Source organism: Pseudorasbora parva, chromosome 6, assembly GCF_024679245.1.
Source record: "Pseudorasbora parva isolate DD20220531a chromosome 6, ASM2467924v1, whole genome shotgun sequence".
Classification (NCBI taxonomy): Eukaryota; Metazoa; Chordata; class Actinopteri; order Cypriniformes; family Gobionidae; genus Pseudorasbora; species Pseudorasbora parva.
In genome coordinates, this window is record NC_090177.1 from 46,050,370 (window position 1) to 46,077,977 (window position 27,608).

General features: G+C 39.3%; 1 protein-coding gene across 1 annotated transcript; it reads left to right on the plus strand.

Annotated features, from left to right (window-relative positions):
- si:dkey-96f10.1 (6-phosphofructo-2-kinase/fructose-2,6-bisphosphatase) lies at positions 1-27,116 on the plus strand. Its single transcript, XM_067447032.1, is given in 15 exon segments — positions 1-200; positions 781-906; positions 4,986-5,082; positions 5,360-5,426; positions 9,001-9,075; positions 9,182-9,238; positions 9,489-9,610; positions 9,705-9,799; positions 9,802-9,911; positions 16,930-17,076; positions 17,231-17,335; positions 18,007-18,136; positions 20,167-20,229; positions 20,321-20,385; positions 26,708-27,116. Coding segments are annotated over 15 exon segments (1,410 nt in total). The 5' UTR covers positions 1-109; the 3' UTR covers positions 26,768-27,116.
- The last annotated feature ends 492 nt before the right edge of the window (positions 27,117-27,608 follow it).

The window sequence follows — 27,608 nt, forward strand, 5'->3', positions numbered from 1 at the left end:
TCAGTTTAAACACTGGACACGGTTACACATACAGACATTGGCTTGCATTTATCACACACACCTGTATATAGCTCACACAGACTCAGCTGTATCACACAGATTGGTGAATATGTATCGCTCACAAATGGAACTTACACAAAATCCTCTGGAGAAGATCTGGGTGCCGTGGATGAGCAGCCGGCTGAGGCAGAGAAGAGGCTGTAAGTCAGGCATCTAAAGAAACATCTCTGTCTCATCCTTCACTCTATTTCCGCCGTCTTACCATCAGGTTATGAAAGTGTCAGTTAGTGGATATCTTGTTTATTCATTATGCTGTTAGAAATGTATCTTGCAAACATGACTGTTAAAATGTGTTTTTTTTATTATATTTTTTAACATTTGTAACTTCCATTTTCCAAAAATATTTTGAGACTGCGTAAGTGAGAGTTAGATAAGAAAGCATACTGCACAGTAAAATCATAGAGAATATTGTGTGATACTTTTCCTAAAATGTTTGTTATGTGGTGCTTGTTTTGTGCGTTTTTAATAGTGTTTGACAGTGCATGATGGTTTGTGTCCTCTGGGCTGTTCACCTCAGTACAGTTCATTGCCACACACACACACACACAAACAGAGAGAGAGAGAGAGAACTAATACATGAGACGCTACTGTTTAAAGCCATGTCTAAAACAATATCAAATGATCCATCTGTTTGAAACGAAATGTTAGATGAATATACATGTATGAAACGATCTTTAGTTTTATTTATTTATTCAGACATCATGTGTGTGCTTGTTTCAGCATCAGTTCCACAGTTCACCAACTCTCCCACCATGATTGTGATGGTCGGTCTGCCCGCACGTGGAAAGACCTACATCTCTAAGAAACTCACACGCTACCTCAACTGGATTGGCGTTCCCACCAAGGGTGAGAATGATTAGTTATGGAAACATAAATTCATCAAAGTAGCAAGTAGAATCACAAAATCTTTTTATACATTATAACCAAGTATTTGTTAAAGGGGTGGTGAAACACATGATTTGACTTATCTAACTTTAGTTAGTGTGTAATGTTGCTGTTTGAGCATAAACAACATCTGCAAAGTTACAAGGACTACAGCAAACGGCCGGTAGGGAACTCCAGACATCATCCATCACCAGCCCCAATATTTACATAAACCTCTCCTCCGAGAATAGAGAGAGGTTTCTTGTGGTGCCCTACCAGTGCGGTGGGAGCAGCGGTACTGAGTGTTGTTGCCTTAGTGATGGGAAGTTCGGTTCTTTTCCGCGAACCGGTTCTTTCGGACAGTTCGTTTCAATGATCCGGTTAAAAAAACCGGATCACCGGTTCTTTTACGTCTTTACGTAATGACGTCATTTCTATCATCCCGGCGGATGAAAATACATTCAAACACATCCATATAAAGTATTTGTAATCAAAACTTAATATAGTAATAATTATAATTGACATCATCATCATCTTGGAAACATTTTTTCATTTATGTTTTGCAACAGCACTAAATACAGTTCACCAAATCGATTGTTACAACATCTACTTCAAGATATTAGTTTTATTTCTAGTTTGAGAGACTGTCACTGTCACTGTCGTGCAAACACTGATGTTTTACACGGATTAAATAAACTGACATAATACTTACACAAATCCTCATTGTTCACCCGTGCTCATGTATTATCAGCATCAGCTGTCCCAGTCCGAGAGAAACAGTTCGGTTACGACGCTCTCACGCATGCTCAGTATCTCAGCTCACCGGTTCTCAGAATCGAACATGTCCGAAAGATCGAACGTGTCCGATAGAAACGGTTCTCGATTCTGTACCGGTGATCCGTTGCAACCGGTCGATCTGACTCGAGAACCGCTGTATCAGTGTGTGTGTGTGTGTGTGTGTGTGTGTGTGTGTGTTGAGCACAGGGTGCTGAGCTGCGAACTGCTGCAAGCTGAATAGTCTATATCAAACCTACTGTTTTGATTACATCTATTTTAAAATCTTTATCGACTTAGAAATTAAATAAGATAAAAGCTGTTCCTGAAAATATCATGCATCATTGATAAAACAAATAAATGTTTAATTTGACCGTTTTACAATCTATTGTTTCCAAAACTTTAAAATAATACAGTGACAGCTTTGTTATAATGTTTCCAAACGTGATTAGTTTTAAATACACTATAACCTGCATTTCGTTCCTCTGAACAAATAACACGCATGCGCAGCTCATCGGCTCATCGGTTCTCAGTATCGAACGTGTCCGACAGAAACGGTTTTGATTCTGTACTGCTGATCCGAGGATCCGACAACCGGTACGTTCGGTTACACGCGCATGCTCAGTATCAGCTGCTCGTGAGTTCATCAGATCTCTCAGCAAAACATGTCTCACTTCAGCTAACGATTGGAGTTACAGAATCTACTTCAAGATATTCGTTTTATTTCTAGTTTGAGAGACTGTCACTGATGGCAGAAAGTTAATATCTACAGTATTTGTGGGATCAGCCCTGATTTGAGACGCGAACCGTTTAGAACGATTCAGTTCGATTTGGTGAACTGGTTCGACCGGTTCACTATAAAGATCCGGTTAAAAAGAACGATTCGTTCGCGAACCGGACATCACTAGTTGCCATAATGCCGGCCAAATGCTGTTATTTTCATCCGGATTGCATCCACTTTGTTCATCCTTCCTTGGGACGGGGGAGTTAGGGATCAATGGTTAAAATGTAAAGGGTTAGTTCACCCAAAAATGTAAATTCTATCATTAATTCCTCATGTGGTTGGACACCCGTAAGGCTCAGAAAGGCCTTCATTGACACCAATGACAGTTTTTTTGTGCACAAAAACTCTTCTGGTGTCTTCATAAATGATTGTCGAGCCACTGTAGTGAGATGGGCTTTGTAACGACATTGGTGTCAATGAAGGCCTTTCTGAGCCATCGGATTTCAACACTAATATCTTCATCTGTGTGTGAAGATGAGCGGAGGTCTGACGGCTGTCCAACCACAGGAGGAATTAATGACTGAGTTTACAGTTTTGGCTGAACTAACCCTTTCAATCTCACTCTCTGTGCTGCACATTTTACGGAGGAAAGCTTCAATCTTCGCGAGTTCAATGTAGATTGCGGCTCGCACAACGGCTTGGCCTGAAAGATGGAGCAGTTCCAACTTTAAAAACAGGCCATAACCTGTAAGCATGATTTATTTTTTCGTCGATGTGTTTTCCTGTAATAGTTCATATTGTTAATAATACATTGTAGCAAGGAAGTAAACAAATGACAACGCTGTTTGTCACTGTAATACAGTTTGTTAAACGCTCATTCATTCTTAACGTTATCCGACAAACACCTAACTTTACAAACTTTTATAAATCTCAACAGCTGACTTGGAATTAGTGTAAATTATTCTTTGATTAGAGCTTTTATGTATTGTTTATCTACAGGCATGCTAAACATGGTTCTGTGTTTGATCTGGCTACTATAGTAAAGCCAATGTTTAGTGTTGGTTTTGGGTTAATAGTTCTTGCGACAGATATTTAGCAATAATCGTTCTAAAAATACAAAAGGTGCCATTCAGTAACTCTATATAGATCCGCAGTCTTTACAGGGTAAGGGGTTTCCGAAACACGTGCACTAGGTGATTAGCGAATCACAACACATCTGACCAATCTGAGCCCATTGTGTATTTCTGAGGGACCGGCTTCATATAACCCGGAAACCATCAGACCGTTTTTACAAGGAGAGACAGAGCAGTGTAGAACAAAGGTAAAATATAGAAAAAAATATGAATTTTGGTATTTTCACTGTTAATCAGGCAACTCTGACAAACTGTTTTTTTGTTTTTTCAAAATCTTTTTTTTCAAAAACTTAAAGTGCCCCTATTATGTTATTTTTAAGTTTCCTAATTTTGTTTTGGAGACTCCTACAACAGGTTTACATGCATCAAAGGTCAACAGACACTTTAAGGGGTCATGAATTGAGAAATCAGCTTTCCCTTGAGCTTTTCATATATAAAAGATCATGGTAATATAAGAGTATCCTGCACGTTTCAGAAAACGCTCTTGTTAGTCAAAGAAAAGCTTTTATAGACACCAGAATATGCCAGGCTGTGATGGAATTCCAAAGCTGCCAAAATTTATAATAAATATACAGAGAAATGTACAAAAGCAAAAATAAAAATATGTAAATGAAAATACATAGAAAAGCAACAAAAACAAATATAAATAATTATTTATAAATTTATTTCCTTATTTATGTATATTTTTTTTTACACATTTATTTATTCATTCTCTTTTTGTTTCTACATTTATTAATTTCTGTTTTTATTCATTTCCACATTTATTCATTTCTAAATGTATTTATTTTTACATTAATTTATTTCGACATTTCTTTGTTTACCTCAGACATAGCCCTTGAGCTCAGAGCCGGCGATGTCGAAGTGTTGAGGCCACAGTAATACCTTGTGGTGTGGTACAAATCAATAAGTTATGAACAGCATGCATATACTGTGGCGTGTTCCAGGGGCTCCCAATATATCAGTGACGTTCCGGCGTGACGACAAACATGACCGACTGAAAGGGAACATCTCGGTTGCGTATGTAACCCGTGTCCTGTTGCCGTTGCCACAGTTGCTGTACCGTCATTGTGCGGCCAAGTCACTGGCTCGGCTCCTCAGCGATAAACAAATGTGCATTGCATCTGAAGCAGTGGTCAGTAGAATTACATGTTAGGTCAAGTTGTTTGGGGGCAGACAATGTGCAACATAGTTGCAAATGTATTTTCTAGTGAACCGTAACCGTGAGATTCGAATTGCAGATGAATCGTTTAAACGGTTCAGTCAATTCTTTCTTTTGGGAGACAATTTATATGTACTTACGTAACTTTACGTAATGTTTACATTCACAAACAGCTATATTACACACTGCATGAAAGAGATTATTCTATAAATCATAATAGGAGCATTATTTCTTGCACTAAACAGTAACTATTGTGAACCTATTTTAACAGTGTTTAACGTTGGACAGTACCGTAGGGATGCCGTTCACACCTACAAGAGTTACGAATTCTTCCGACCAGACAACGAAGAGGCAATGAAGATTCGCAAGTGAGAAAGTCACACTTTACACAGCGGTGATTCATTTCAGTAATATGACATGAGCAAGAGGGCTGTTAGTCCAAAAATCTATATTAAGTTCCTGACTATGTAACTGTTGTAGAAAAGCAATATCACTCTGGCAATTATGCTGTTGGTCTAAATATTCAGCATCAGCACTGCTGTAATTTGGTCATAGGCCAGGGGCTTACATTATATTTGACATATTTTTTGGTGTGTTTGTTATTGTATTTTTGCTTTCTTTTTGTTGTTAAATTGTATGCTTTAGAGCGTGTGCTCTGGCGGCGTTGAAGGACGTCTGTTGTTACTTCACTCAGGATCATGGACAAGTGGCAGTAAGTGACAGCACACACACATGCTCATCACAAGCGTTACTGATGTTTCTACAGAACATGAATTTTAGAAGAGCTGAGATTAGAAACTTAGCTTCTGTTTCAGAACAATTTGCAGTAAAAGCTGGTAATGCAGTAAGTATTAACACAGTAGTTTCTGTTTAATGCGTGATGTTTTATACATAATCAGTCAAATAGTTTGAAATAATAAAACATTTTTAAAAATGTTTTTAAATCTATTATTCTCACCAACTGAATAAATCTGTTTATTTTCTATCAAAAAGATAAAAAACATATTGTGAAATATTATTTAAATAAATCAAAATAACAAATATATATATATATATATATATATATATATATATATATATATATATATATATATATATATATATATATATATATATACCAATTTTTTCCACAATATTACTGTTTTACTATATTTTTGCAGCTATTTTTTCACTATTACGCTACTTCTGAAAGAGTAAAGAATCTCCGGATCAAAACACAGGAAAAAAGGAGCAGAAACAACAGATAAAAGCATTGCTAATGCACGTTGTAATCTTTAAGAAACATGATTTTCTCAGCTTATTATACAAAATGTAAATATATTTTTTTAATGAAACTTACCGACAATCAAGACTCGCTTTTAAAAAGAATGCATGAAGCTAGAATAAAACGTTTTGTTGTTTGTCGGGTATATCCCTCAAACGTTACCTGCATGCTTTCTCATGCCTGACCTGGACTTGACGGCCTCTTCTGATCTGGCAGAGAGCATATTGTTGACTGCATGTTTTTAGTGAACCCAACTCTTCCCTCATCCCCGGTATGAGGAGTTGGTGAAGGAAATGACCTGCGCCACACCCAGACTTAATGTCAACTAATCCTGCCTTGCCCTCTAATCCCTGCCATTCTGGCTCATCCCCAAAGCATACAAGGCAGCAAGCCAGGCTGGTGGCACTGTGCATGCTGTGGCAGTGTTGCAAGCAAACCAAGCCAGTCTTTTGAAGGGGGGTCTCTCCAGACGCAATCATGGAGCTCTGCCTTACCACATACCTCACCCTTCGTGCCAACAGCCGCTCTCTTGTGGTCATAGTTGCCATGAAGCAGCATCTGTGATTGAACCTTTTGGGCATAAAAAAGAGGAAAACATCTTTCCTCCTTGACTCCCAGGTCTTGCGTTTCGGGATTTTTAGTAGGCTGTGGTCTAGAAGTTTAGGGAGGCTAAGGTTAAAATGGCAGCATTTTCCACACCTTGGTCAGGTTCCTTTACCTCTGACCTGATAACCTGCTCCAGTTGGAGACAGGGACAGTTGGGCGAGTGTGGGTGCCTGTGGCTGTGCCCCCTTCTGATGGGGTAGCCTCACGATAAGCCAAACAAGGATCTTAGGTAGGTCAGCAAAAGTCGAAGTCCTGAGATCCTTTATGCAGGGCTCGGCAAGTGGATTTTTTTGAAGGGGCAAGCGAAAGAGAATTTTATTTACCCAACTGGACAAGTAGCCTGATTAAAAAGTCAATAAAAAAAGAACTAGGGAATCACCAAAATGCAAGAATTATTCTGCATTCATTTAGTGCAAGTAGCGGTTGATATTGGGTAATTATATGTACAGGGTTTGAAATGAACACCTGCCAACCCACCAAATGCGGGTAAAAATCAACTGTGGCGGGTAACACTGTCAAATCACTTGCCAGTTTACTCACTCTCCTTAGGAATTTTGTGTATGCCAAATCACAGATTTAGCACAAATACTCAACTCATGAGTCATTATGATATAGCATATTCCTCATTGAATGAATCAGTCATTTCAACGAATCGACTCAGTGACTCACTCATTTAGACCTGCCGCCACCTTATGGCGGTATAGTTTCATGTTTAAACATTCTTTCTCAAAAAAATGTATTTGTATATTCAAAATATTTTTAAAACAATCTCAACATTATTTAATGCAGTTGTAATTTTTCAGTTAAAATTATTTTATTTAATTGGTAACTTATTCTAATTTGATGTATTGATCAAATTTAAGAATATAAAATGAAAGCCGAATATAGCCTAATTTAATAAGACAAGTTTTTTTTACCCTTTTAAAGGTAAAAATATTTCAAATATGCAGATTTAAATATGTCAAAACTGATTGAACACTGGTGAGAATATTGCTTCAGAATAAATTATATTTACACGGACATTACTTTTATGGACTTCAAAGATGAAAAATGAACAGTCACTGCCATTATAAAGCTTTGAGGCGTCAGGATATTTTTTAATATAACTCTGATTGTGTTCATCTGAAAGAAGAAAGTCATATTATAGACCTCGGATGGCTTGAAGGTGAGTAAATCATGGGCTAATTATTATTTTTGTATGAAATATCCCTTTAACATGTTTGCTGATGGCTGTGCTGTCATTAGTGGCCTACTCTCTGTCCTCCTCTCGAGCACTTCTTCTAGAGGTAAATATGTGTCTGCACTCCCTTTGCTAGAATTGTGAGGAATAGATAACCATTAGCTGATGAGGGCCACTTAGTAGAGAATGTTTATGAGAGGCGCTACGGCCTGCTCTCTAAGCTGCCAAAGTTGATCCCTAGTGGTTCAGCACTGAAAGTCTTTCGGTATAGGATGCCTCAGAGAAAGACTTTATTGCAAACAGGCATCCCCTTTTCTCTGTTGCCTCGTCCTGATGTTTAGCTTGGAGGCAGCAAGTGTTGACTAGCTTTGCTAACACACTTCCATAATGGTCTGCGATGGAGAGCATGAAACTCTCAGAAAGATGCAAGCAAAGACATTTGGTCTGTGTCAGCAACGCTGACGAATATCCAGAAGTTAAAGCACAATCTTTGCTGAGTTTTGTTGGTGGCGATGATGTTGTGACCCTCGCCCTCTTCCCCACGGGGTTCGGGAAAAGTTAGATTTTTCAGCTCGCTCCGTTAGTTGTGAAGGAGTTACCATGATAAGACATACGGATGACATAGGTCACAACCAAACATTAGCGATTGGTTATTGCAGATCCAGAGTTTTAAACTTCAACAGAGGACCCGCCTTCGCAGAAGTAAATGATTGTCAATGGAGAGTGGCCAGACTCTATGTACAAATGAAATGTACGAGAGTCTGGTAGGACCTGGCTAGGCCAGTAATACAGGTAAGTAAAAATGGGAGGGCATTGAGCAAGTTCTTGGTCACTCTGTGTGCTGTTTGGCTGCCTTTAGCTATCTCCTAGCTTGCTTAGTTAATTTCACAGCACAGTGAGGCATTTGTTCAGTATGGTGCAGTAGCATCAACTCCAGGACTCTCGTTCCAACGTAACCTGAGACATTTAGGAGGGTAAGAAAAATGATCTTAATGAAGAAGTTTATTGCGGTGTAGCAGTGACAAAGTACATTGAAGCACCTTGGATCATCGCAGTTAGATTTGAACATCCTAAACTCATCATATAAACCATGAAGTTAATGAAGTTCTCACCCACTCCCATTCTACAATTGATGAACATTTGATTAGGATGTGATTCACTCAAATGGTACAATGACTTCTCTATTATAACTAAGCCAGTTTGGGAAATGAGCATGTTCAACATCTTATGTTACAGGTGTTTGATGCGACCAACACAACAAGAGAACGTAGAGAGGTGATTCTCACCTTTGCTAAAGAGAACGGCTATAAAGTGAGTGAAGCAGCTGAACTGATGAGTTAATAGTCATCAAAATGAGTATGGATTAAAAATATCTCTACAGTATATCATTTTTAAAGTAGGTTTGTTTTTCTTCTAGGTCTTTTTTATTGAGTCTCTTTGTGATGACCCAGACATCATTGCAGAAAACATCAAGGTTATAAAATTATTTCATGATGTGTATATGTTTTAGTTTTTAGTTGATCTAAATGTATTAATGTATCTGTGTGTAATTTGCTTTTTACTGAGCTGCATAGTTATTAAGATATTACCTAGTAATTTTTAAGGATTTTGTTAAGTTGGATTTTGTCTGTGTTGGAATATATGTGCTTTTAAAAAACAATTCTTTAGAAATATTCACACTCTTAATCCTGTAAAGGACCTTTGTTTCTGTCTGTATCTTTCAGCAAGTGAAGCTGAGCAGTCCTGATTACATTAACTGTGATGAAGAGGAGGCTGTGACTGACTTCCTCAAGAGAATAGACTGCTACAAACTTGCATATGTTCCTTTAGATGATGACAAGGACAGGTGTCACCCAGAATGAATTTGACGAACATCTGTTGTTTTTTATGATAGTAGTGGAAGTCCTCATCATTACTGTCCTGTCTCTGTGTGTCTCCAGGAACCTGTCATACATTAAGATCTTTAACGTGGGCAGCAGGTACCTGGTAAATCAGGTTCAGGATCATATACAGAGCAGGATTGTTTACTACCTGATGAAATCCATGTCACACCTCGCACTATCTACCTCTGCCGTCATGGAGAGAGTGAGCTCAACCTTTTGGGGCGTATCGGAGGCGATTCTGGTCTCTCCTCACAAGGAATGAAGGTTAGCTTAAAAGCTGATCTAAAATATATAATAATGGAAATAGGGTTGAGCAGGACTTTGAATTAATCATAAATACTTAAATTATTTGCTAGAAATTGGTTTTTGATCTTTACCATCTCTCCAACTGATATATTACAACTTGTAAATAGACGAATTCAAGGCTTTAGTGGTATAACAGTTTTTTTTTGTGAAGAATGTATGCAAGCTTTTGTGCCCATTTTACTGTGTGTAATTACCTTAGAATTTTAGTCAAATGTGCAGTTATTTACGTGTGCAAATTAACCCTTTAAGGTACTACTCAACCATTTGGTTGACCACAGTTTAAATCACTATATTTCATTGAAAAATGCATCAAGCTTAACTCAACCTGAATGAGCCATCTCTACCGTTTGGTGTTGTTGTGCAATGCTAAAAAAATCCTCCAGATGGCACTGTGTCTGTGAGCAGCATTCCTTTTCAGTGTTCCTTCAAACAGCACGTGACACAGCGAAAATTTGCTCCTTCTTTGATGACTCATATCGGCGGGACTTTTAAAGGTAAGACAATTTTTTTGACATATCATTTCAGAGGAGTTGTTAAACAGAATTATGTAACATAATTAAACAAAAATAAGTCTTATAAGGGTCAAATAATTTTTTCAAAACATGCTCTACCAAACGGTTGAGTTGTCATTTTATGGTAGAGAAGCTAGCTAATGATGGTAAAATTAGCTAATGTTGGTAAATTAGTTAATGTTGGTAAAATGAGCTATTTACAATGAACAAAAGGGCTAGTATTGTTAAAATTATTAATTTAATATTATTCAATTGCATATTTGATGAAAAATATTTGATCAATATAATTTTTATCAAAAATAAAAAAAAATGAATGTATTATCAAAATAATAAATTTGAAGAATTAATACCAATTCTGGTGTTACTATTAATTTCATAATTTAAAATTTACTATGTTTGTGTATTACTATATGACTATCATTGTAAGAGTAAATGGTTTGTAATACAAATTGTTTTCTTTATGTTTTAGACACGATAGATGGATGTCAAATCATTTTACGGCTCAAGACCACGCACTTTTCTGGCCCTTGTGCCAGAAAATCCTGAGGACTCAGATGCGGATCTGAGTCATGATGACCCCGTAGATGATCCAGATTATCTGCCCACACCAGCAGAAGAGAGTGGGGACACTTCATTTGATTCAATGGATGAGGAGGAGTTTGCCTCAACAAGTTCATCCTCTAAACCACCGTCCAAAAAGAAGAGGAGAATGGGGAAAAACTCCCTGAAAACTGTTTCTTTGGAAGAGCTACAGGACACACCTGAACCATCACCCCCAGATGGAAAGGAAGGCAGAAGAAGATTGTGGAGGCATGAAGACATTGAGACATTCCAGGTTCCAGACTCAAGTTTTAACCTCCCTGATGCTGTAAAGACACCCTTTCAGTATTTTAAAATGCTCTTCACAGATGAGATGATTACACATATCTCTGAGCAAACCAATCTCTACACTGCCCAGGAGCTGGGAGATCCAATCAGCACCAGTCCTGAAGAGATCGAAAAATTCCTGGCAATGCTTCTCTTCATGGATGTTTTCAGTTTCCCAGCCATCGATGACTACTGGTGCATTGAATCACGATTCAGTGTGATAGCCGATATTATGCCAAGGAGAAGATTCAAGCTGTTACGTCGGTACCTTCATTTTAATGATAATCAGCAGTGCAATGGCAGTCCAGACAGGTTCTACAAAATCCGCCCCCTTTTTGACATGCTTCGTCAGCAGTGTCTTCTGATCCCATCCACTTACCAGCACAGTGTGGATGAGGTCATGGTGGCGTATAAAGGCACAAGGGCTGGCTCTCTCCGCCAGTATATTGCCAACAAGCCAGACAAGTGGGGCTATAAATTGTTCTGCTGGGCCAGCTCATCTGGCATCATTCATGACTTTCTGCTCTATCAGGGGGTGTCTACATTCTCCAACGTTTCCCTAACTGAGCAGGAGGAGGCACTGCTTCTAGGGGCCAAACTTGTCACAACACTCTGCAAAACCATCACACTGCCAAGACTTTCAGTCGTCTTCTGTGACAACTTCTTCACCAGTTTCGACTTAGTCCAAAACCTGCAAGAAAACCTGGGCATCAGGTGCATTGGCACTGTCCGACCAAACCGCATGGGTGGAGCAACCTTAAAGACAGACAAAGAGCTGATGAAGGAAGGACGTGGAGCTTTTGACTTTATGTCTGCTGAAGGTCTGCTCGCAGTGAAATGGTTTGATAATAAATGTGTGAGCCTTCTTAGCAGTGCCTGTGGGATCACACCTCTTTCCTCTGTCAAACGGTGGAGCAAAGAGGCCAAAGCAAAGGTCGCTGTCCCATGCCCATCACTCATCCCTGCCTACTATCAACATATGGGAGGCATAGATCTGTCTGACATGCTGGTACACATGTATAAAACCCCGGCGAAATCCAGGCGATGGTACCTTCCCCTGTTTGGATACATCCTAGACCTCTGCATCTCAAATGCCTGGCTTGTCTACAAGCGGGACTGCAGACTCCTAAAGGAAGCACTACTGCCTCTCAAAAAGTTCCGTTTGGCAGTCGCACACACTTTGGCTCAAGTCAACAAGCCAGCATCTAAAGTTGGCCGACCTTCATCATCCTCTCCACCACAGATGTCGTCAAACAAAAAGTGCAATACCCCAAGACCCTCCCACCCACAACCAGATGTACAATATGACAACTTCGGACATTTGCCACTACACTCTAATAAACGGGGCCGATGCAACCTCTGTCCAAAGGGAGTGTCCAGATGGAAATGCCAGAAATGTCATGTATTCCTATGTATGAATGCAAAGCAGGAATGCTTTGCAGCATACCATCAGAAATGAATGGTCAAAGGCAAAATAAGTGCTGTTGCACCTGTTACACCCCTGACCAAAATCATTAGTGCAGTTGCACAAGTGAAAACCCATTTGTGCTGTTGCACGACCACCAAAACCAATTTGTGGAGGTTTTCACTGTCATTAAAAAGAAAAAAGAAAAAATTCTAATCAAATCTTGGGTGAAGTTTTACACACACGCGCACACACGCACACACACACACACACACACACACACACACACACACACACACACACACACACACACACACACACACACACAATTTGTTTTGAGCCATCAATAGCAGCCAACAGATTTTTTTTATTGGTCAAGAAATTGCACTTAATATGACTTGTTCTTTTATTATGAACAGATGTCTCAACCGTTTGGTAGAGGACTGTATCTAAAATACTGTAGGGTCTAAATCAGAGGTCACTAATAGGCGGACCGCGGTCCGGATCCGGACCCAGCCGCCGTTCTGTCCGGACCCGGACCAATAACCCATAAATTATTATTGAAAATTATTTACTTTTGACGGAGCGTTTCTAATTTAATCCGCACAGTTTTTCTAACATCTATGGTACTGTTTTAGCACGGCCCAGGAAACTCACAGACCAATAGCATGCGTTGTAAATCATGTCACGTGATGCTACTCGAGTCAGACAGCGAGAGATGCGCACACACACACACACACATGCACAGGGAGAGACGAGACGAAGGAGAGACAACGTTTCACATGGCGTGCTCTAAAAAAAGAAAAGTGGACAGCGAAAAAAGAGATTTTAATCAAGAATGGACAGATTCTTACATGTTCATTCTTCCCACGGGCAGTTCCAAACCGGTATGTCTCATATGTTCAGAGACTGTCGCGATTATTAAAAGCGGCAATTAAGCGCCACTAGCACAAATCTTTTGACCAAACATAACCACTTAAATCCGCACTGAGGGCACAGAATATAAACGATCTAAAAGCCCAATATGATCGATCCAGCAGAATTCTAACACATTCATTCACTGCCCAACAACGTGCTAACGAACGTTCCCTTAAAGTTGCTTGGATTTTGGGCAAACATTAAAAAAACATTTACTGATGGAGGGGTTGTCAAGGAGTGGATGATTGCGGTAGCTGAAACCTTATTTGAGGGAAAACAAAAAGACGACGTGTGTATAAATCAATCAAATATGAAAAGAGAAGGAGAAAGAGAAAAGGAGGTGTTAAAGCTGTCCAATTGTTAATGTGTTGAAATTGTTTATTTTAAAATGTGTTTAAACTTAAGATGTGAAAGAGCGTTAACTAAAAAGTAAAAGGGAAACTCAATCTATACTTATTACATTTTTCTAAAAATTAAGCTCTATTTTGAGATGCACTCTGTTGTGTTTTATTTATTTATAATTAATTTTTAAATGCAGCCTTATTTATTTAAATTGATAATTTATTATTAGAGTACTTATTATTTCCCTACAGCTCAATAAATAAACAGACAATAAATATTGTTGAAATATTATTAAATTTACTTTCATTTTATTTGACAGTCGTCTCTTGACTAGGCTACTTACATATTTTCATACAGCTACTAGGCTGTGGCACTGAATGAGAACACAAGTTAGTCATTGTGATGTTGCGGACCTTTGGTTGCTGATTTTTTTTCTAACTGGACCTCTTAGAATTTTAATTGAATACCTCTGGTCTAAATTAAAAAAAGAAATTGATTGTTGTTATTGTTATCATAATTGAATAAAAAATGCAAATAAATAATTTTTATGAAAAATATGACGTTTTTCTGCGTACCCCCAGGGCGTCCAAGATGTAGGTGACTTTGTTTCTTCAGTAGAACATAAATTAAGATTTTTAACTCCAACCGTTGCTGTGTCGGTCATATAATGCATGTCAATGGGGTCACAGTCATTAAGAGTAAAAAAAATTCTACAGACAACGTCAAATTAAACCCTGCAGCTCGTGACGATGACACACTGATGTCTTAAGACACGAAACGATCCGTTTGTGCGAGAAACCGAACAGTATTTATGTCATTTTTTTCAACTCAAATGTCCAACAGCCTTGAACATGCATCACTTCCGGTAAGGAAGGTCAATGTACACGATCTGGTGTTATTTATGTGTACAGACATCACTTCCGTTATGTGAGGTCTCTGCACGATCTGGCATAGTTCAGTCAGGCAGGTGTGTGATGGGACACACTGTAATGTCCTCGTCCTCGTCGGTGTCTTGCAGTGGTGGCATTGCTATGTTCCATTCATGACAACAGATGCTCTCCACTTCCGTTGGCATCTCACAACACTTATTACAAGAACACCACCACTTTTGAAGAGATCTCTGTCTGTCTGAGGCTTGAAGATTTGCTGCTGCAGCAGATGCTTCCTAGATGGAGTAAACCCCGCCAGAACTCAGTCTGGAAACCTGAACATTCATTTCTACTGCTTCTGTTACACTTTTGAGGGAACCAATCGCAGACTGGTTTATCCACCTGGTGCGCCATTGGCGGGTTTAACAAGATGACAGATAGAGAAGTGATGGGTCGTTGCCTGTTGATCACGCCTCTTGTGGTCTGATTGGTTGAAGGAATATCCAATTGCATACAGAGTCATTAGAATAATGCTCGTTGATCACTCCTCTTTGTACAGAGCAGACTCCCCAGACCAACTGAGCTTGGTCTGGTGATAGCCAGACAAGATGCTTCCTCCATCTGTCTGAGTTCTTAATCTGAGTATTCTGCTTAAAATAAATACGGTTGGGCAAAAACTCCATGTGGTCTGTTGATATCAAAATCGTCTTCCACTGTGATGACCTGCTGTATGTCTAAATATCTTTAGACCTTCACAGTGGCAGGGAACACTTCTGCAATGACTGTGCACTGTATAAACAATGAGTGCCGTATACGCGTGAGAGATCACTTCTGCCGTTCGCGTAAACTACGCCAGATCGTGTGTAGAGACCTCACATACCAAAAGTGATGTGCGCTCTTGGACATAGTGTTGTATTCTAGTTAAAAAATGAAATTAATACTGTTCGGTTTCTTGCACAAACCGATCGTTTCGGGTCTTAAGACATCAATGTTTTGTCACGAGCCACAGGATTTAATATGGATTTGACTGTGCATGTTTTTTTTTTTTTTTACTCTCATAGAATTTGACCACATTGACATGCATTGTACGACTGGCAGACTCCAGCGATTGGACTTAAAATCTTCATGTCATGTAGTCTCGTGTGTAGGTCATGTAGTGACGTCTACACTTTGTATTGTCACATTTGCCACGTTTATTTTTGTAATATCGATTATTTTAACATCCAGTTTTTTGCCTCTCCCAGAGGAAAAGCCCCTGTTGTGTACATAGTGTGTAACAACAGAGTAGACAAGTTTTTGGACATACTGTAGAATGTACAAAAAAACTAATTGCACTGTTGCATAGCTCCATTCCTGTCACATTAATTGTCCTGTCAATCATGTTGTCACATTTAATGTTCTTTTATACACACTTCACATTTTAGTTAATTTAACTTACACCACAAATCTTCCTACTGTATTGGAGAGAAAAGACATTGCACATTGATCTTCCAATTGTGGAGAATGCTTCTCATCACAGTGTTTTTGCAAATTAAAATTTATTTTTAATCATTTTAGATGCTGAATAATCGCTCAAACCCCTTAATCTAAACCTTTACTTAACCATCAGTCTCATATATCTGCAGTGTGTGCAGTTTTTTAACACTTTATTTGTGTTTGTAGTTCTGAACTGAAACCTACTCCAGAGCAATGGGTTGTTGGCAAAATAAGCTTGGAAATCTTAGACAATCTTTGAAATACTTATTTTAACATACTACCATTTGAGACTAACTTAATATTCAACAGTATTATTGATTTTACCGCATTTACACTATTAGAGTATATAGACATTCTGTGGGACTGCTTTATAGATTAAATGAAATCATATATTAATTGATGATATTTACAATGGAACTGAATCAACACTACTGACTGATGAACAATGACACAATGAATTGAAGCATTTTCCTAATCATTTATCACTGTAAAGCTGATTTAAAATGGTCTGTATTGTATAAAGCGCTATATAAATAAGACTTTACTTGACTTTACACAAATTCTAATCAGAAACCTATTTGTGTCAGTTTGCTGCAGCTCTTGGGACATATATCAGGAGTCAGTACATCCTTGACCTGAAGATCTGGACCAGTCACATGAGGAGAACAATCCAGACCGCGGAGGCGATTGGAGTGCCCTATGAGCAATGGAAAGCACTGAATGAAATTGATGCCGTGAGTCTAGTGCTATTTCTAGGTGCACATATGATATTGTCCGTAGTGCCCAATGGGCAACAGCCACAGTTGCCATTTGTTTTGGTTCTTTTGCAAAGTGTGCTTGATTTTGAATGTGATATATTTGTCATGAAGTGCATGTGTTCAAGTGCAGGGTGTGTGTGAGGAGATGACGTATGAAGAGATTCAAGATCATTCTCCTGAGGAGTTTGCACTCAGAGACCAAGACAAATACCGATACCGCTATCCAAAGGGAGAGGTGAGTATCGTGGCAAGAGACTTGAAGAACTTATAGGTCTCTGACCTGTGCATTAGTCCTCTGCTAGAGTTTGCATTTCTATTAATGCTTGTTAGTAATTTGTTGAGCTTTGATGATGCATACATTTCAACAAAATAATGCAAATGACTCTGGGCTTAGTTTTTTTCAATTATGATAATAATCCTCCCAGATACAGATTATATATCCTTCTGCACATGTGCGTTTGCTGGATCTACCTGACATTTATTAAAAAAAAGTTTTATCTCACCCTTATTTTGTTTTCAAACTGTATGCATTTCTTTAAAAAAATATTTTTGTCCATTCAAAGAAAGTCAATGGGTACCATAGTTTTACAAAATATTAGGTTTGGAACAGCATGAGGGTTAGTAAATAATGACAGAATTTTCATTTTTTGGGTAAACAATCCCTCTAATGGCATTAATTAATTAAATTAATGTTAAACTGATCCAGGCTACGGTTCTTTAAAGCTACGTTTTTATTGCGAGCTAAGTTCTCTAAGTAAATCATAGAGACCAAGGGTGCCACATGTGTCCTTGTTTTAGTACTACTGTGTGTGTGTTTGTGTGTGTGTGTGTGTGCGACATGTGCGTGCGTGTGTGCATTTGTGTGTCTGTGTGTGTGTGTGTGTGTGTGTGTGTGTGTGTTTTCAGTCCTATGAGGATCTGGTTCAGCGTTTAGAGCCTGTAATCATGGAGCTTGAGCGCCAGGAGAATGTTTTGGTCATATGTCATCAGGCTGTCATGCGCTGTCTGCTGGCATACTTCCTGGACAAAAGTGCAGGTAGAGTGAAACCTTTGGCACATACTGCTAAAACATTGATGTACTCCAGTAATTGGGCTATGAACATGTAAATAGGAAAATGGCATTATTTTGTCACTTATTGAGCAGTAGGCTAGCTTGAGGGTGACCATATTTTGATTACCGAAAAGCAGGACACCTGGCAATGAGAGGGGGCTGTCTCTTCTTCTGCAGCACACGTTGCACAGCCCTTTTCTTCGTTACCTTCTAGATAGATGCATTACGCGTGGGTGGGTGGCTTACTCTAACATAAATCGAATGCATCATGCGCGTGGTAGATACTCAAGTACCGGTCAAATCAATCAATCAATCAATCAATCAATCAATCAATCAATCAATCAATCAACCAATCAATCAATCAATCAATCAATCAATCAACTTTAATTATATCGCGCTTTTACAATGACAATTGTTTCAAAGCAGCTTCACAGTGTTGAACAGGACAATACTGTTACAGAATTTGATTTGGCTAGTTTGATTTTGGTAGTTTATAGAATTAAATATGACCTAATTAATTCATTTTATTTGTATGTTTAGTTGAATAACTTGGATCATAATGTTAGTGTCCCCAACTGAGCAAGCTAAGCCAAAGGCGACAGTGGCAAGGAAACAAAACTCCACCAGGATTTAAGAGAGCGACTGTTCCAGAGTTGAGGAGCCGCCACACAAAAAGCCTGGTCACCTTTAGTTTTATAATGAGGGCGCGGAATTGAAAGAAGTTGGTTAGAAGAGCGTTGTGATCTTGAGGCATTGTGCTTGCTGGAATCGAAGATGACACCAAGATTCTTGACAATATCATGAACATTAGAAGAGAGAGAACCAAGCTTATTGACCATGTCAGAGGACAGATCTGATGGTGCAAAAATAATGATTTCATTTTTGTCATTATTTAGCTGTAAGAAATTCATGTCCATCCAACCTTTTATGTCCCTCAGACAGTCAAACAGAGTAGACACAGAGCAGTTGTTCTTTTTGATAGGAAGATACACCTGAGTGTCGTCGGCGTAACAGTGGTAAGTTAACTTAGTATTCTGTGGAGAAACACTTGTTGGCAAGCACAGAGGTAAGACATTTCTTGAAGTTGGTCACCAGGTTTGCACACATCGCAGTAGGGATTTTGGTCCTCTTCTTTTTACAGATCCTTTCTAAATCCTTAAGGTTTCTTGGCTGTCGATTGGCAGCTCAAAGTTTCAGCTCCCTGCGCAGATTTTCTATAGGATGAAGGTTTAGAGACCGGGTAGGCCACTCCATGACCTTAATGTGCTTCTTCTTAAGCCACTCCATTGTTGCCTTGGTAGTATGTTTTGGGTCATTGTCATGTTCTGGCTGGTCCTTGTCCAAGATTTTAATGTTTCCACCTCTGTGTTTGACTGCAGTGATGGTGTTCTTGGGGTCATAGTCAGCTTTTCTCTCCCTCCAAACACAGCGAGTTGAGTTTATGCCTTAAAGAGGTAGTAGAGCTGTGACTGTAATGTCCCAGTGGGCAAGCTCTCGTAGTGAAAGATTTTTTATTTTGGGTGTTTCAGACAGTGATCGAGTCCATCCAAGGGAGAGAGAAATCGGCCAAACAGGAGCAACCATTTCTTTACAGAGGTGAATAGATTCTTTAAAATCAAGAGATGCCGGCTTAGACCTTGAAGAACAAAGCTTAAGTGTGTGTGCCGGTCGCCTTATATACCCATATATACTCCCAGGGGCGACCCCTTGTGCTGATATTTCGACACAATGTTGAAAGTGGTCAACAGAAAGGGAACCAAGAAACATTGATGAAGTGGAAGTTTTTGAAAGAAGAAAGTCATATACACCTAGGATGGCTTGAGGGTGAGAAAATGATGGGCTGATTTTCATTTTAAAGTGAACTACACCCTTAAGTTCACAAAAATGTTGTTGATACAGTCTGACTCCTTCTTGTAAAGGAGTAAAAACATCTTGTAAATAAAAACATCAATCAAGCGTGTACATGTAAGTACAGAGTGTTTTTAATGACTGCTCTGTCCCATCTATCACACTAGATGAGCTGCCTTATCTGAAGTGTCCTCTGCACACGGTCATGAAACTCACTCCTGTTGCCTATGGTCAGACTCTCTTACTCTCTTCTAAAGTATAACTGTTTGCATCAAGATCAGTTAGATCATAAAATGATCTATTTTTCTTTTGTGTTTCCAGGCTGTGATGTTGAGTCCATTTTCCTGAATGTTGAAGCAGTGAACACACACAGAGACAGACCTGTGGTGAGCAAAGTAAATACTGTAGGACTTACAAAAAAAAAAGAGCATTGCAATTCTCCAGTGTTAGGAGTAGGGTTTAATCCCTTTGGTAACTCCATTTCAAGAAAAGTTAGGGCATTTTGAAAAATGCAATAAAATCAAGAATCTGTGATGTTAAATGAAGTTCCAAACGTAGGTTCAGGAGGAGCCTAAACAACCAGTCCCCTCAATCATCATTACAAGCATACTATATATAAGCAGCAGACACTGTCATCCCATTGACAAATCACATCATTTGGTTTCAAAATAAAACTTTATTCCTCACTGCTGCAGCAGTGATTTCGCCCACTGCTCTCGCACGAACACTTAGAAAATGTTATTTGCTACCTGGCTCTGCAATGATTTTTCACATTGATTGCAATAACCTCCATTCTTTTCATTTCCGCAGCAGTGATTTCTCGTTGTGTTTTCTCTTAGCCTTCACGTGAGATTTACCCCACAAACCACCCTATATTTACCCAAAGTGGCCTCAGCTAAATATTCTATCAAAATCAAATCAAATCAAATCAAACCTGTATTTATATAGTGCTTTTTACAAGTCCCGTTGTTTCAAAGCAGCTTCACAGTGTTAACAGGTAAAACAATGCAACAGAATTTGATTCGGCTGTACAGCCATTCTGGAGAAAATGGTGATGTTATCAGCTTATTTCAATTATCATATAGTGTCAATGCAGGCAGATTAGTAATAGAGATTCAATTTAAGTATCTGAGCAAGCCAAGAGCCAAAGGCGGCGAGGAAACAAAACTCATTCAGGGCCAGAATGGAGAAAAAAAAACATGGGAGAAACCAGGCTCAGTGGGGTGCCAGTTCTCCTCTGGCTGACAAACAACAGTGTATGATTATTATTCTGGCAACATTGCAGGTCTAAAGACATATTAGGTAAATAGATATTCAAAATATTGGAGTCGTCACACCGGAGACGGGTTTATTGAGGATGTCGTGTCGATGCAGCATCTACAGGAAGAGTTTAATTGACCCGCTCTCAGCAGACACTTCAGGGATGCCAGCAGCCATATCACCCTGTAGCCCAAGACTGGTTTCCCACTGAAGCTAAGCAGGGCTGAGCCTGGCCAGTACCTGGATGGGAGACCAACTGGGAAAACCAGGAGCTGCTGGTAGAGGTGTTAGTGAGGCCAGCAGGGGATGGCCCTTAATCATGGCCTCCTAATAATCCCCATCCACTGAATTGGCTCTATCACCCCCTCTTCTCTCTCCCTATCGCTGGTGTGTGGTGAGCGCACTGGGGCCGGTGCACTGTGGCTGCCGTCGCATCATCCAAGTGGAGCTGCCCGTTGGTGGTGGTTGAGGAGAGACCCCTGACATGAGTGTGAAGCGCTTTGGGTGTACAGTAGTACATATGAAAGCCCTATATAAATCATTCATTCATTCATGCGTTGGTCATGCCCAGGTGCAGGTCCACCATCTGATCTGGATATGGCCTGGATCCGGCCGACTGCAGTAAACCTCAGGATAAACAGAGAGACTAACATTAGCGTAGATGCCACTCTTCTTATGATGAACGTGTACATCAGGTGTTATGGGAAGTGTTCCCGGTTCCCGATTCTACTCATCCTTAGGGGAACAGGGCTTAATTTCTTAAGTCTTTTCTACCTATATCGCCAAACCATTCATGGTTTATTGCCCAGCTTGCTGTCTTTGCAATACTTTTTGAGGGGTTTTAGCTTGAGTCGAGCCTCAGGTTCAAGCCTCCTCCAAGGACAGCAAGCCAAGTTAGTTTACTATTAACCTTTGAGGCTGAATGGACAGGTGAACTTGTGAATTCTCTTGTATCTTTTTTTAACTGAAAAAAGTACAAAGATTTTTTTTAAAAAATGTTTTCACTGACCAACTTAATTGTATTTTGTAAATGTTAACATGTTTAGATTTTGATAGCTGCAACATTTTTTTTTTGTGGTGTTCTTCCACAAAAAGCCCCCCCCCCCCCCACCACCACAAATAGTCCAGCATATTTAAAGGTGACTTCAGTTGAATAAGAAAGTAACTTGTCCCCACTAAATCTAGTTACCATCTCTAGTTATCTTTAATGTACAGTAATTGCCTTTCATAATGTTATGATCATTAAACTTTTCATTTTCTCATTCATTTTAATACATTTGACTTAGAGTTGCCACCTTTAGTATGGCAAAAAAGGAAACCAATTCAAAACACATTTTTCCTACTACTAAATTGGTTTCTTTATATTTGCTATTAGGTGTTCTCCACACTGTAAAATATTTGTGTTTATTTAATCTTTGTGTGCAACCGTGTCTGCCTATGAAAAATACGGGAAAAATCACATCCCGTAATGATTTAATATGGAACGCATATTTTTACCTTTAACCACCTGCACGACATCATTAACCAACATGGTTCATCATTAACCAACATGGTTCATCATTAACCAACATGTTGTCGACAGATTTGCGACAATGCGGTTTCAGGAAAGTTGTGACTATCTACCGGTAGTTGATTTCTTCAACGATGCAATGTACTCTGCTAGTTATTAAGCAGTGAGTTACATCATTTTACGGGAAACGCACCCCTGGAGAAAACAGTGATGTCATCCAGCTCAGTTCAATTATCATATAGTGACAATGCGGGCCAAGCCAATGCAAACCAAGCCAAAGGCGACAGTGGCAAGGAACCAAAACTCCATCAGGCGGCATTATGGAGGAAAAAAAAACATCGGGAGAAACCAGGCTCAGTTGGGGTGCCAGTTCTCCTCTGGCCAATGAACAGACAGTGTATGATTAAGATTCTGGCAACCTTACAGGTCAGAAGTCATATTAGATCAGAATATTCAAAGATCTGAGTCTTTAACATGTGGTGGATGAAGGACAAGATAGAGGGATGGAGGGCTAGACCCATGAAGTGGAATTGGGCCTGGAGCATGGCATAGATGCAGACCTAGGCCATAGAGAAGAGGCAGACCTGGACAGTGGTGAAACCAATGGACCATCATGTGACCCTGGTGTAGTCAGCAGAGATGGAGAACATCAGTGCGGAGCCGGCGGTGGTTATCTCCACAGATAAACACCACAGATGCCTCTGTGGCCTTTACAGAGGGAGCAGATGTATCACTGGGTTATGTAACAGAGCACCATATATCCCAAGTTTATCCCAAGTGCAGTTTATTTAGTTTACTCTGGGATGGACTCCTGGTCTGTTGTGGACTCTGAAGCGGGCATATTGGCTGGAGCAGATTCATGGGCTGGAGCCATCATTGGACGCTGGTCTGGGCCGGAGCCATCTCTGGATGGGGTCTGGCTACCACTCTGGACAGGGACTGGAGACATCTCTGGATTCTGGACGGGGACTAGTGTCCTCTATGGACTCTGGACAGGGGCTGGAGTCATTTCTAGATGGGGACTGTGGACATCAGTGGACTCTGGACAGGGACTGGCATCCTTACTGTACTCTGGAAAAGAACTGGAGAAATTTCTAGACAGGACTGGAGCCATCACTGGACTCTGGACAAGGACTGGATACATTTCTAGACAGGGACTGGAGACATCACTGGACTCTGGACAAAGACTCGAGACATCACTTGTGTGGTGAGGGCACTGGCGCCGGTGTACTGTGGCTGCCGTCGCATCATTCAAGTGGATGCTGCACACTGATGGTGGTTGAGGAGAGACGCCTGAAATCAGTGTTGAAGTGCTTTGGGTGTACAGTAGTACATATGAGACCGCTATATAAATGCCTCATTCATTCATTCATTCATCACTGGACTCTGGAAATTATCTCACAGCTGTGGTGGTGAAGCTGTAGTCTCTCTAGATCAGGATCTTCATGAGGTAGTTGCTCAGGTCACGAACCAGCCAAGTCCTGATGGAAGATGGCCTGGGGCAGGGCATAACCCTGGTATAGGTGATCAAAGTGGGTAACATCATCACCAGATCCATCTTTACTGCGGTTAGATCCAAAATAATCATATAAGTAGAAAACAAGATCTAATTGCAGCAGTTTCTTTAGCATTTAATAAACAAAAGAACTCAAGATACTGGACCACTGAACAGAACAACAACGTACACACAACAATAACTTAAATGGGCTTAAATACAACCAGAGGAAGAAACTGACTAGATAATAGACTGGCACTATCATTTGACGACTTTAACACACACCTTACAGCCAGTCAGAATCAGGTATTCAAATTTTATTCATTACATAACTCATCTTTATTACACTAAATTTATTTTTTAAAAAAAAACTGATTTGGACTGAGATTAATTATAGTTATATAGGATCTTCATTAAATCTTTCTTTATGTAAAAGCCGCAGAATTGTAAATACCGTATTTTCGGCACTATAAGGCGCACCCGATTATAAGGCGCACCTTCAATGAATGGCCTATTTTAAAACTGTTTTCATATATAGGGCGCACCGGATTATAAGGCGCATATAATCGCCTAGAAACTACTGCAGTCAAACGTTGGACTGGGTTTGCGTTATGCATCCACTAGATGGAGCTGTGCTAAAGGGAATGTCAACAAAACAGTCAGACAAACTGACTATTCGCACGGAATTAGTATTATCTGGGGACCTCTGGTGATTTGTAATAATTGCAGAGGTTGTCTGTGATCTTAATCCCGTGCAAATCGGCCATGTCTGTAATTTGTAAAGCAAAAATTCCCCCGCAAATTACCTACCATATTTCGCCGAACACTGAGTCCTGTGATAATATTAGTCCCGTGCGAATCGGCATCTCTGTGATTTGGCCAGGATTAGGTGGATCGTATATCATTTTTTCAAGGTTTTTTTGTTCCCATGTGCATTTCTGTCTTTATCTTTCACGAAGAATGGAGGCTGCATTCATTATGCGCACCTTTATGAATTCCCGCACGGATTATACTTTCACTTTTGAATGAGTACCAATTTGGGAGCAAATTGCTTGAATGGTGTGTTTAATATTAACATCAATACTATTCATAATGAAAAACATAACAATAGAACAGTACAATGACAAGCTCGCTTAAATGGGCGCTTTTACATTTAGCTTTGAAACTCAATCTTCCGCCGTATCTGAATGAAATCTGACTCCTGCCGCTGGTCTGTGCTCAGTTCAGTTTTTAATTGTTGCGTGTTCTCTAACTGAACGAAATAATTTGTATTACTATAAAACTATCAAAACGATATCGATACGACTGTTTATGATTTCTTACAGCTATAACGAAAAAACATTTACAAGTCCTGACATCATATCCGGGAGAAGTCAGTAAAATCGAGTAAAATTACAGGGTTTGCTTATCACGTGCGAATGTGCCACTGCCACGCAAAACTCAAATGTGGGGGAGAAATTTCTAAATCACAGAAATCCCAGATACTAATCCCATGCGAATATTGCTTAAGTCAAACTTTATTAAGCGTTCTGACAACTCCATTCACTCCCATGGTAACGTTGTTCAAACGTTGATGTGCATATTAACAATATCTCCCAGCCTTGGTAATCTTTTGGCAGTTGCTGCGAGGCGGTAGTACGTTTGCGTATGGAGAGATTACGTCTTTTCATAAAACGAAAGCACCAAGAAGGACCGCCTTGAAATTCATTGATGTTCATGCCCCGTAGTATTGCTGTTGGCTTCATTCAAATAGTGACTGTAGAGACGCAGACGCGCGTTTTTATTGGTTTTTCATACTGAAACATTTTGACAGAGCGCCTTGATCCATATATAAGGCACTCCGGATTATAAGGCGCACTGTCGTTTTTTGAGAAAATTAAAGGCTTTTAAGTGCGCCTTATAGTGCGGAAAATACGGTACTTTTACTTTATTGGTAGCATTTTTTTGGTTGTGCAGCTCACTGGTCTGATTTGTCAGCTTTCTTTCACTCTTCTCTTTGACTGCATCTGCCTATTCTCATGTACACTACGGCAAGACCTTTTCCTTTGTATTTTTTTTAATCTGTTCGCTTTTAGCAAGTTTATTGTCAGTGCTTGTGCTGCCCCAAATGCTTGGGTCTTGCCCACACCTAGGAGCCGACTGGCCTCATTGTGAGAGTATAAATATCAAGGCGCATTGTTTCTGGGTTGCTTTCTTTTAAAAAAAAAAAAAACCTAATGCATCACAGGGACATTTAAAAGGACGTTTAAGTAAATATAGTTTATATTCATTTATCTGATTTTTAAGCCGGCACAAATGTATAACCACTGTATTTGTGTACATTCTTTGTTATTAGAGAAGTGCATGATTTCATAAACATTAACCATGTTTATCTTCTATTGTTCAGCATTCTCCTTGAGATGTGAATTTGTGTGATACTGATCATCTTCTTGTGATGTTTCAGAATGTGGATGTGGACAGAGATCCAGAGGATGCTTTACTGACCGTACCCGAACACAACTAGACAAGATCACAAGATTTCCTCTTAATGATTACATATCTTTTCCTTACTTATGCGTTCTGACCTTAGATGTAATTGTATGTAAACTCTTTTGGACTGTTATTTAGACTTATACAATGATGTCATGAAAATAAAAGTTTGTTTAATCTAAAAGGCCAGGGAAGTAAAAGATTAACTGAGGCAAACAAGACAAGAAGATCTGATTGTGCAGTTCTGACAATGTTTCTGCTTCACAAGTCAAATGTCATCCGGTCTGGAGACATCACAGCTGACCAGAACATTTCATCATTTCATAGCAAACTGAAACTTTTTATATTGATATTATTGATATTCATTAAATAATAATAATTAAAATTTATTTGTATAGACCTTTTAAAATAATACATACATTTTTTAAATACATTTTATTCATAATAAATGCAACTCAAAATGCTTCACAAGCATAAAAACAAATAATAGAAATACAATTTCACACAATGTCAAAATTTTTAATAAAGTATAATTGGTAATACAATATCTCCTCAATATCAATGATAAAACTGGAAAAAACAGTAAAAAAAAATAAAAACAAACACTTCCCACTATATTGTTATACTGGTAAGCAACTCTTGTCTTAACACGCCTTTTAAAAATATGAATGTTTGGAGCATCTTTCACTTCATTTGGCATAGAATGAAAAAAAATATTTGGAGCATAGTGGCTAAAAGAATATTGTTTATGTAATGGATAATGTCCACCCAGCCGATTGTTATCGCAGAATAAACCCCTTCAGAGTGATCAGGACCCCGACGTGAAGCGGAGCATCACTCTGAAGGGTTTATTCTCCGATAACAACTGGCCGGGT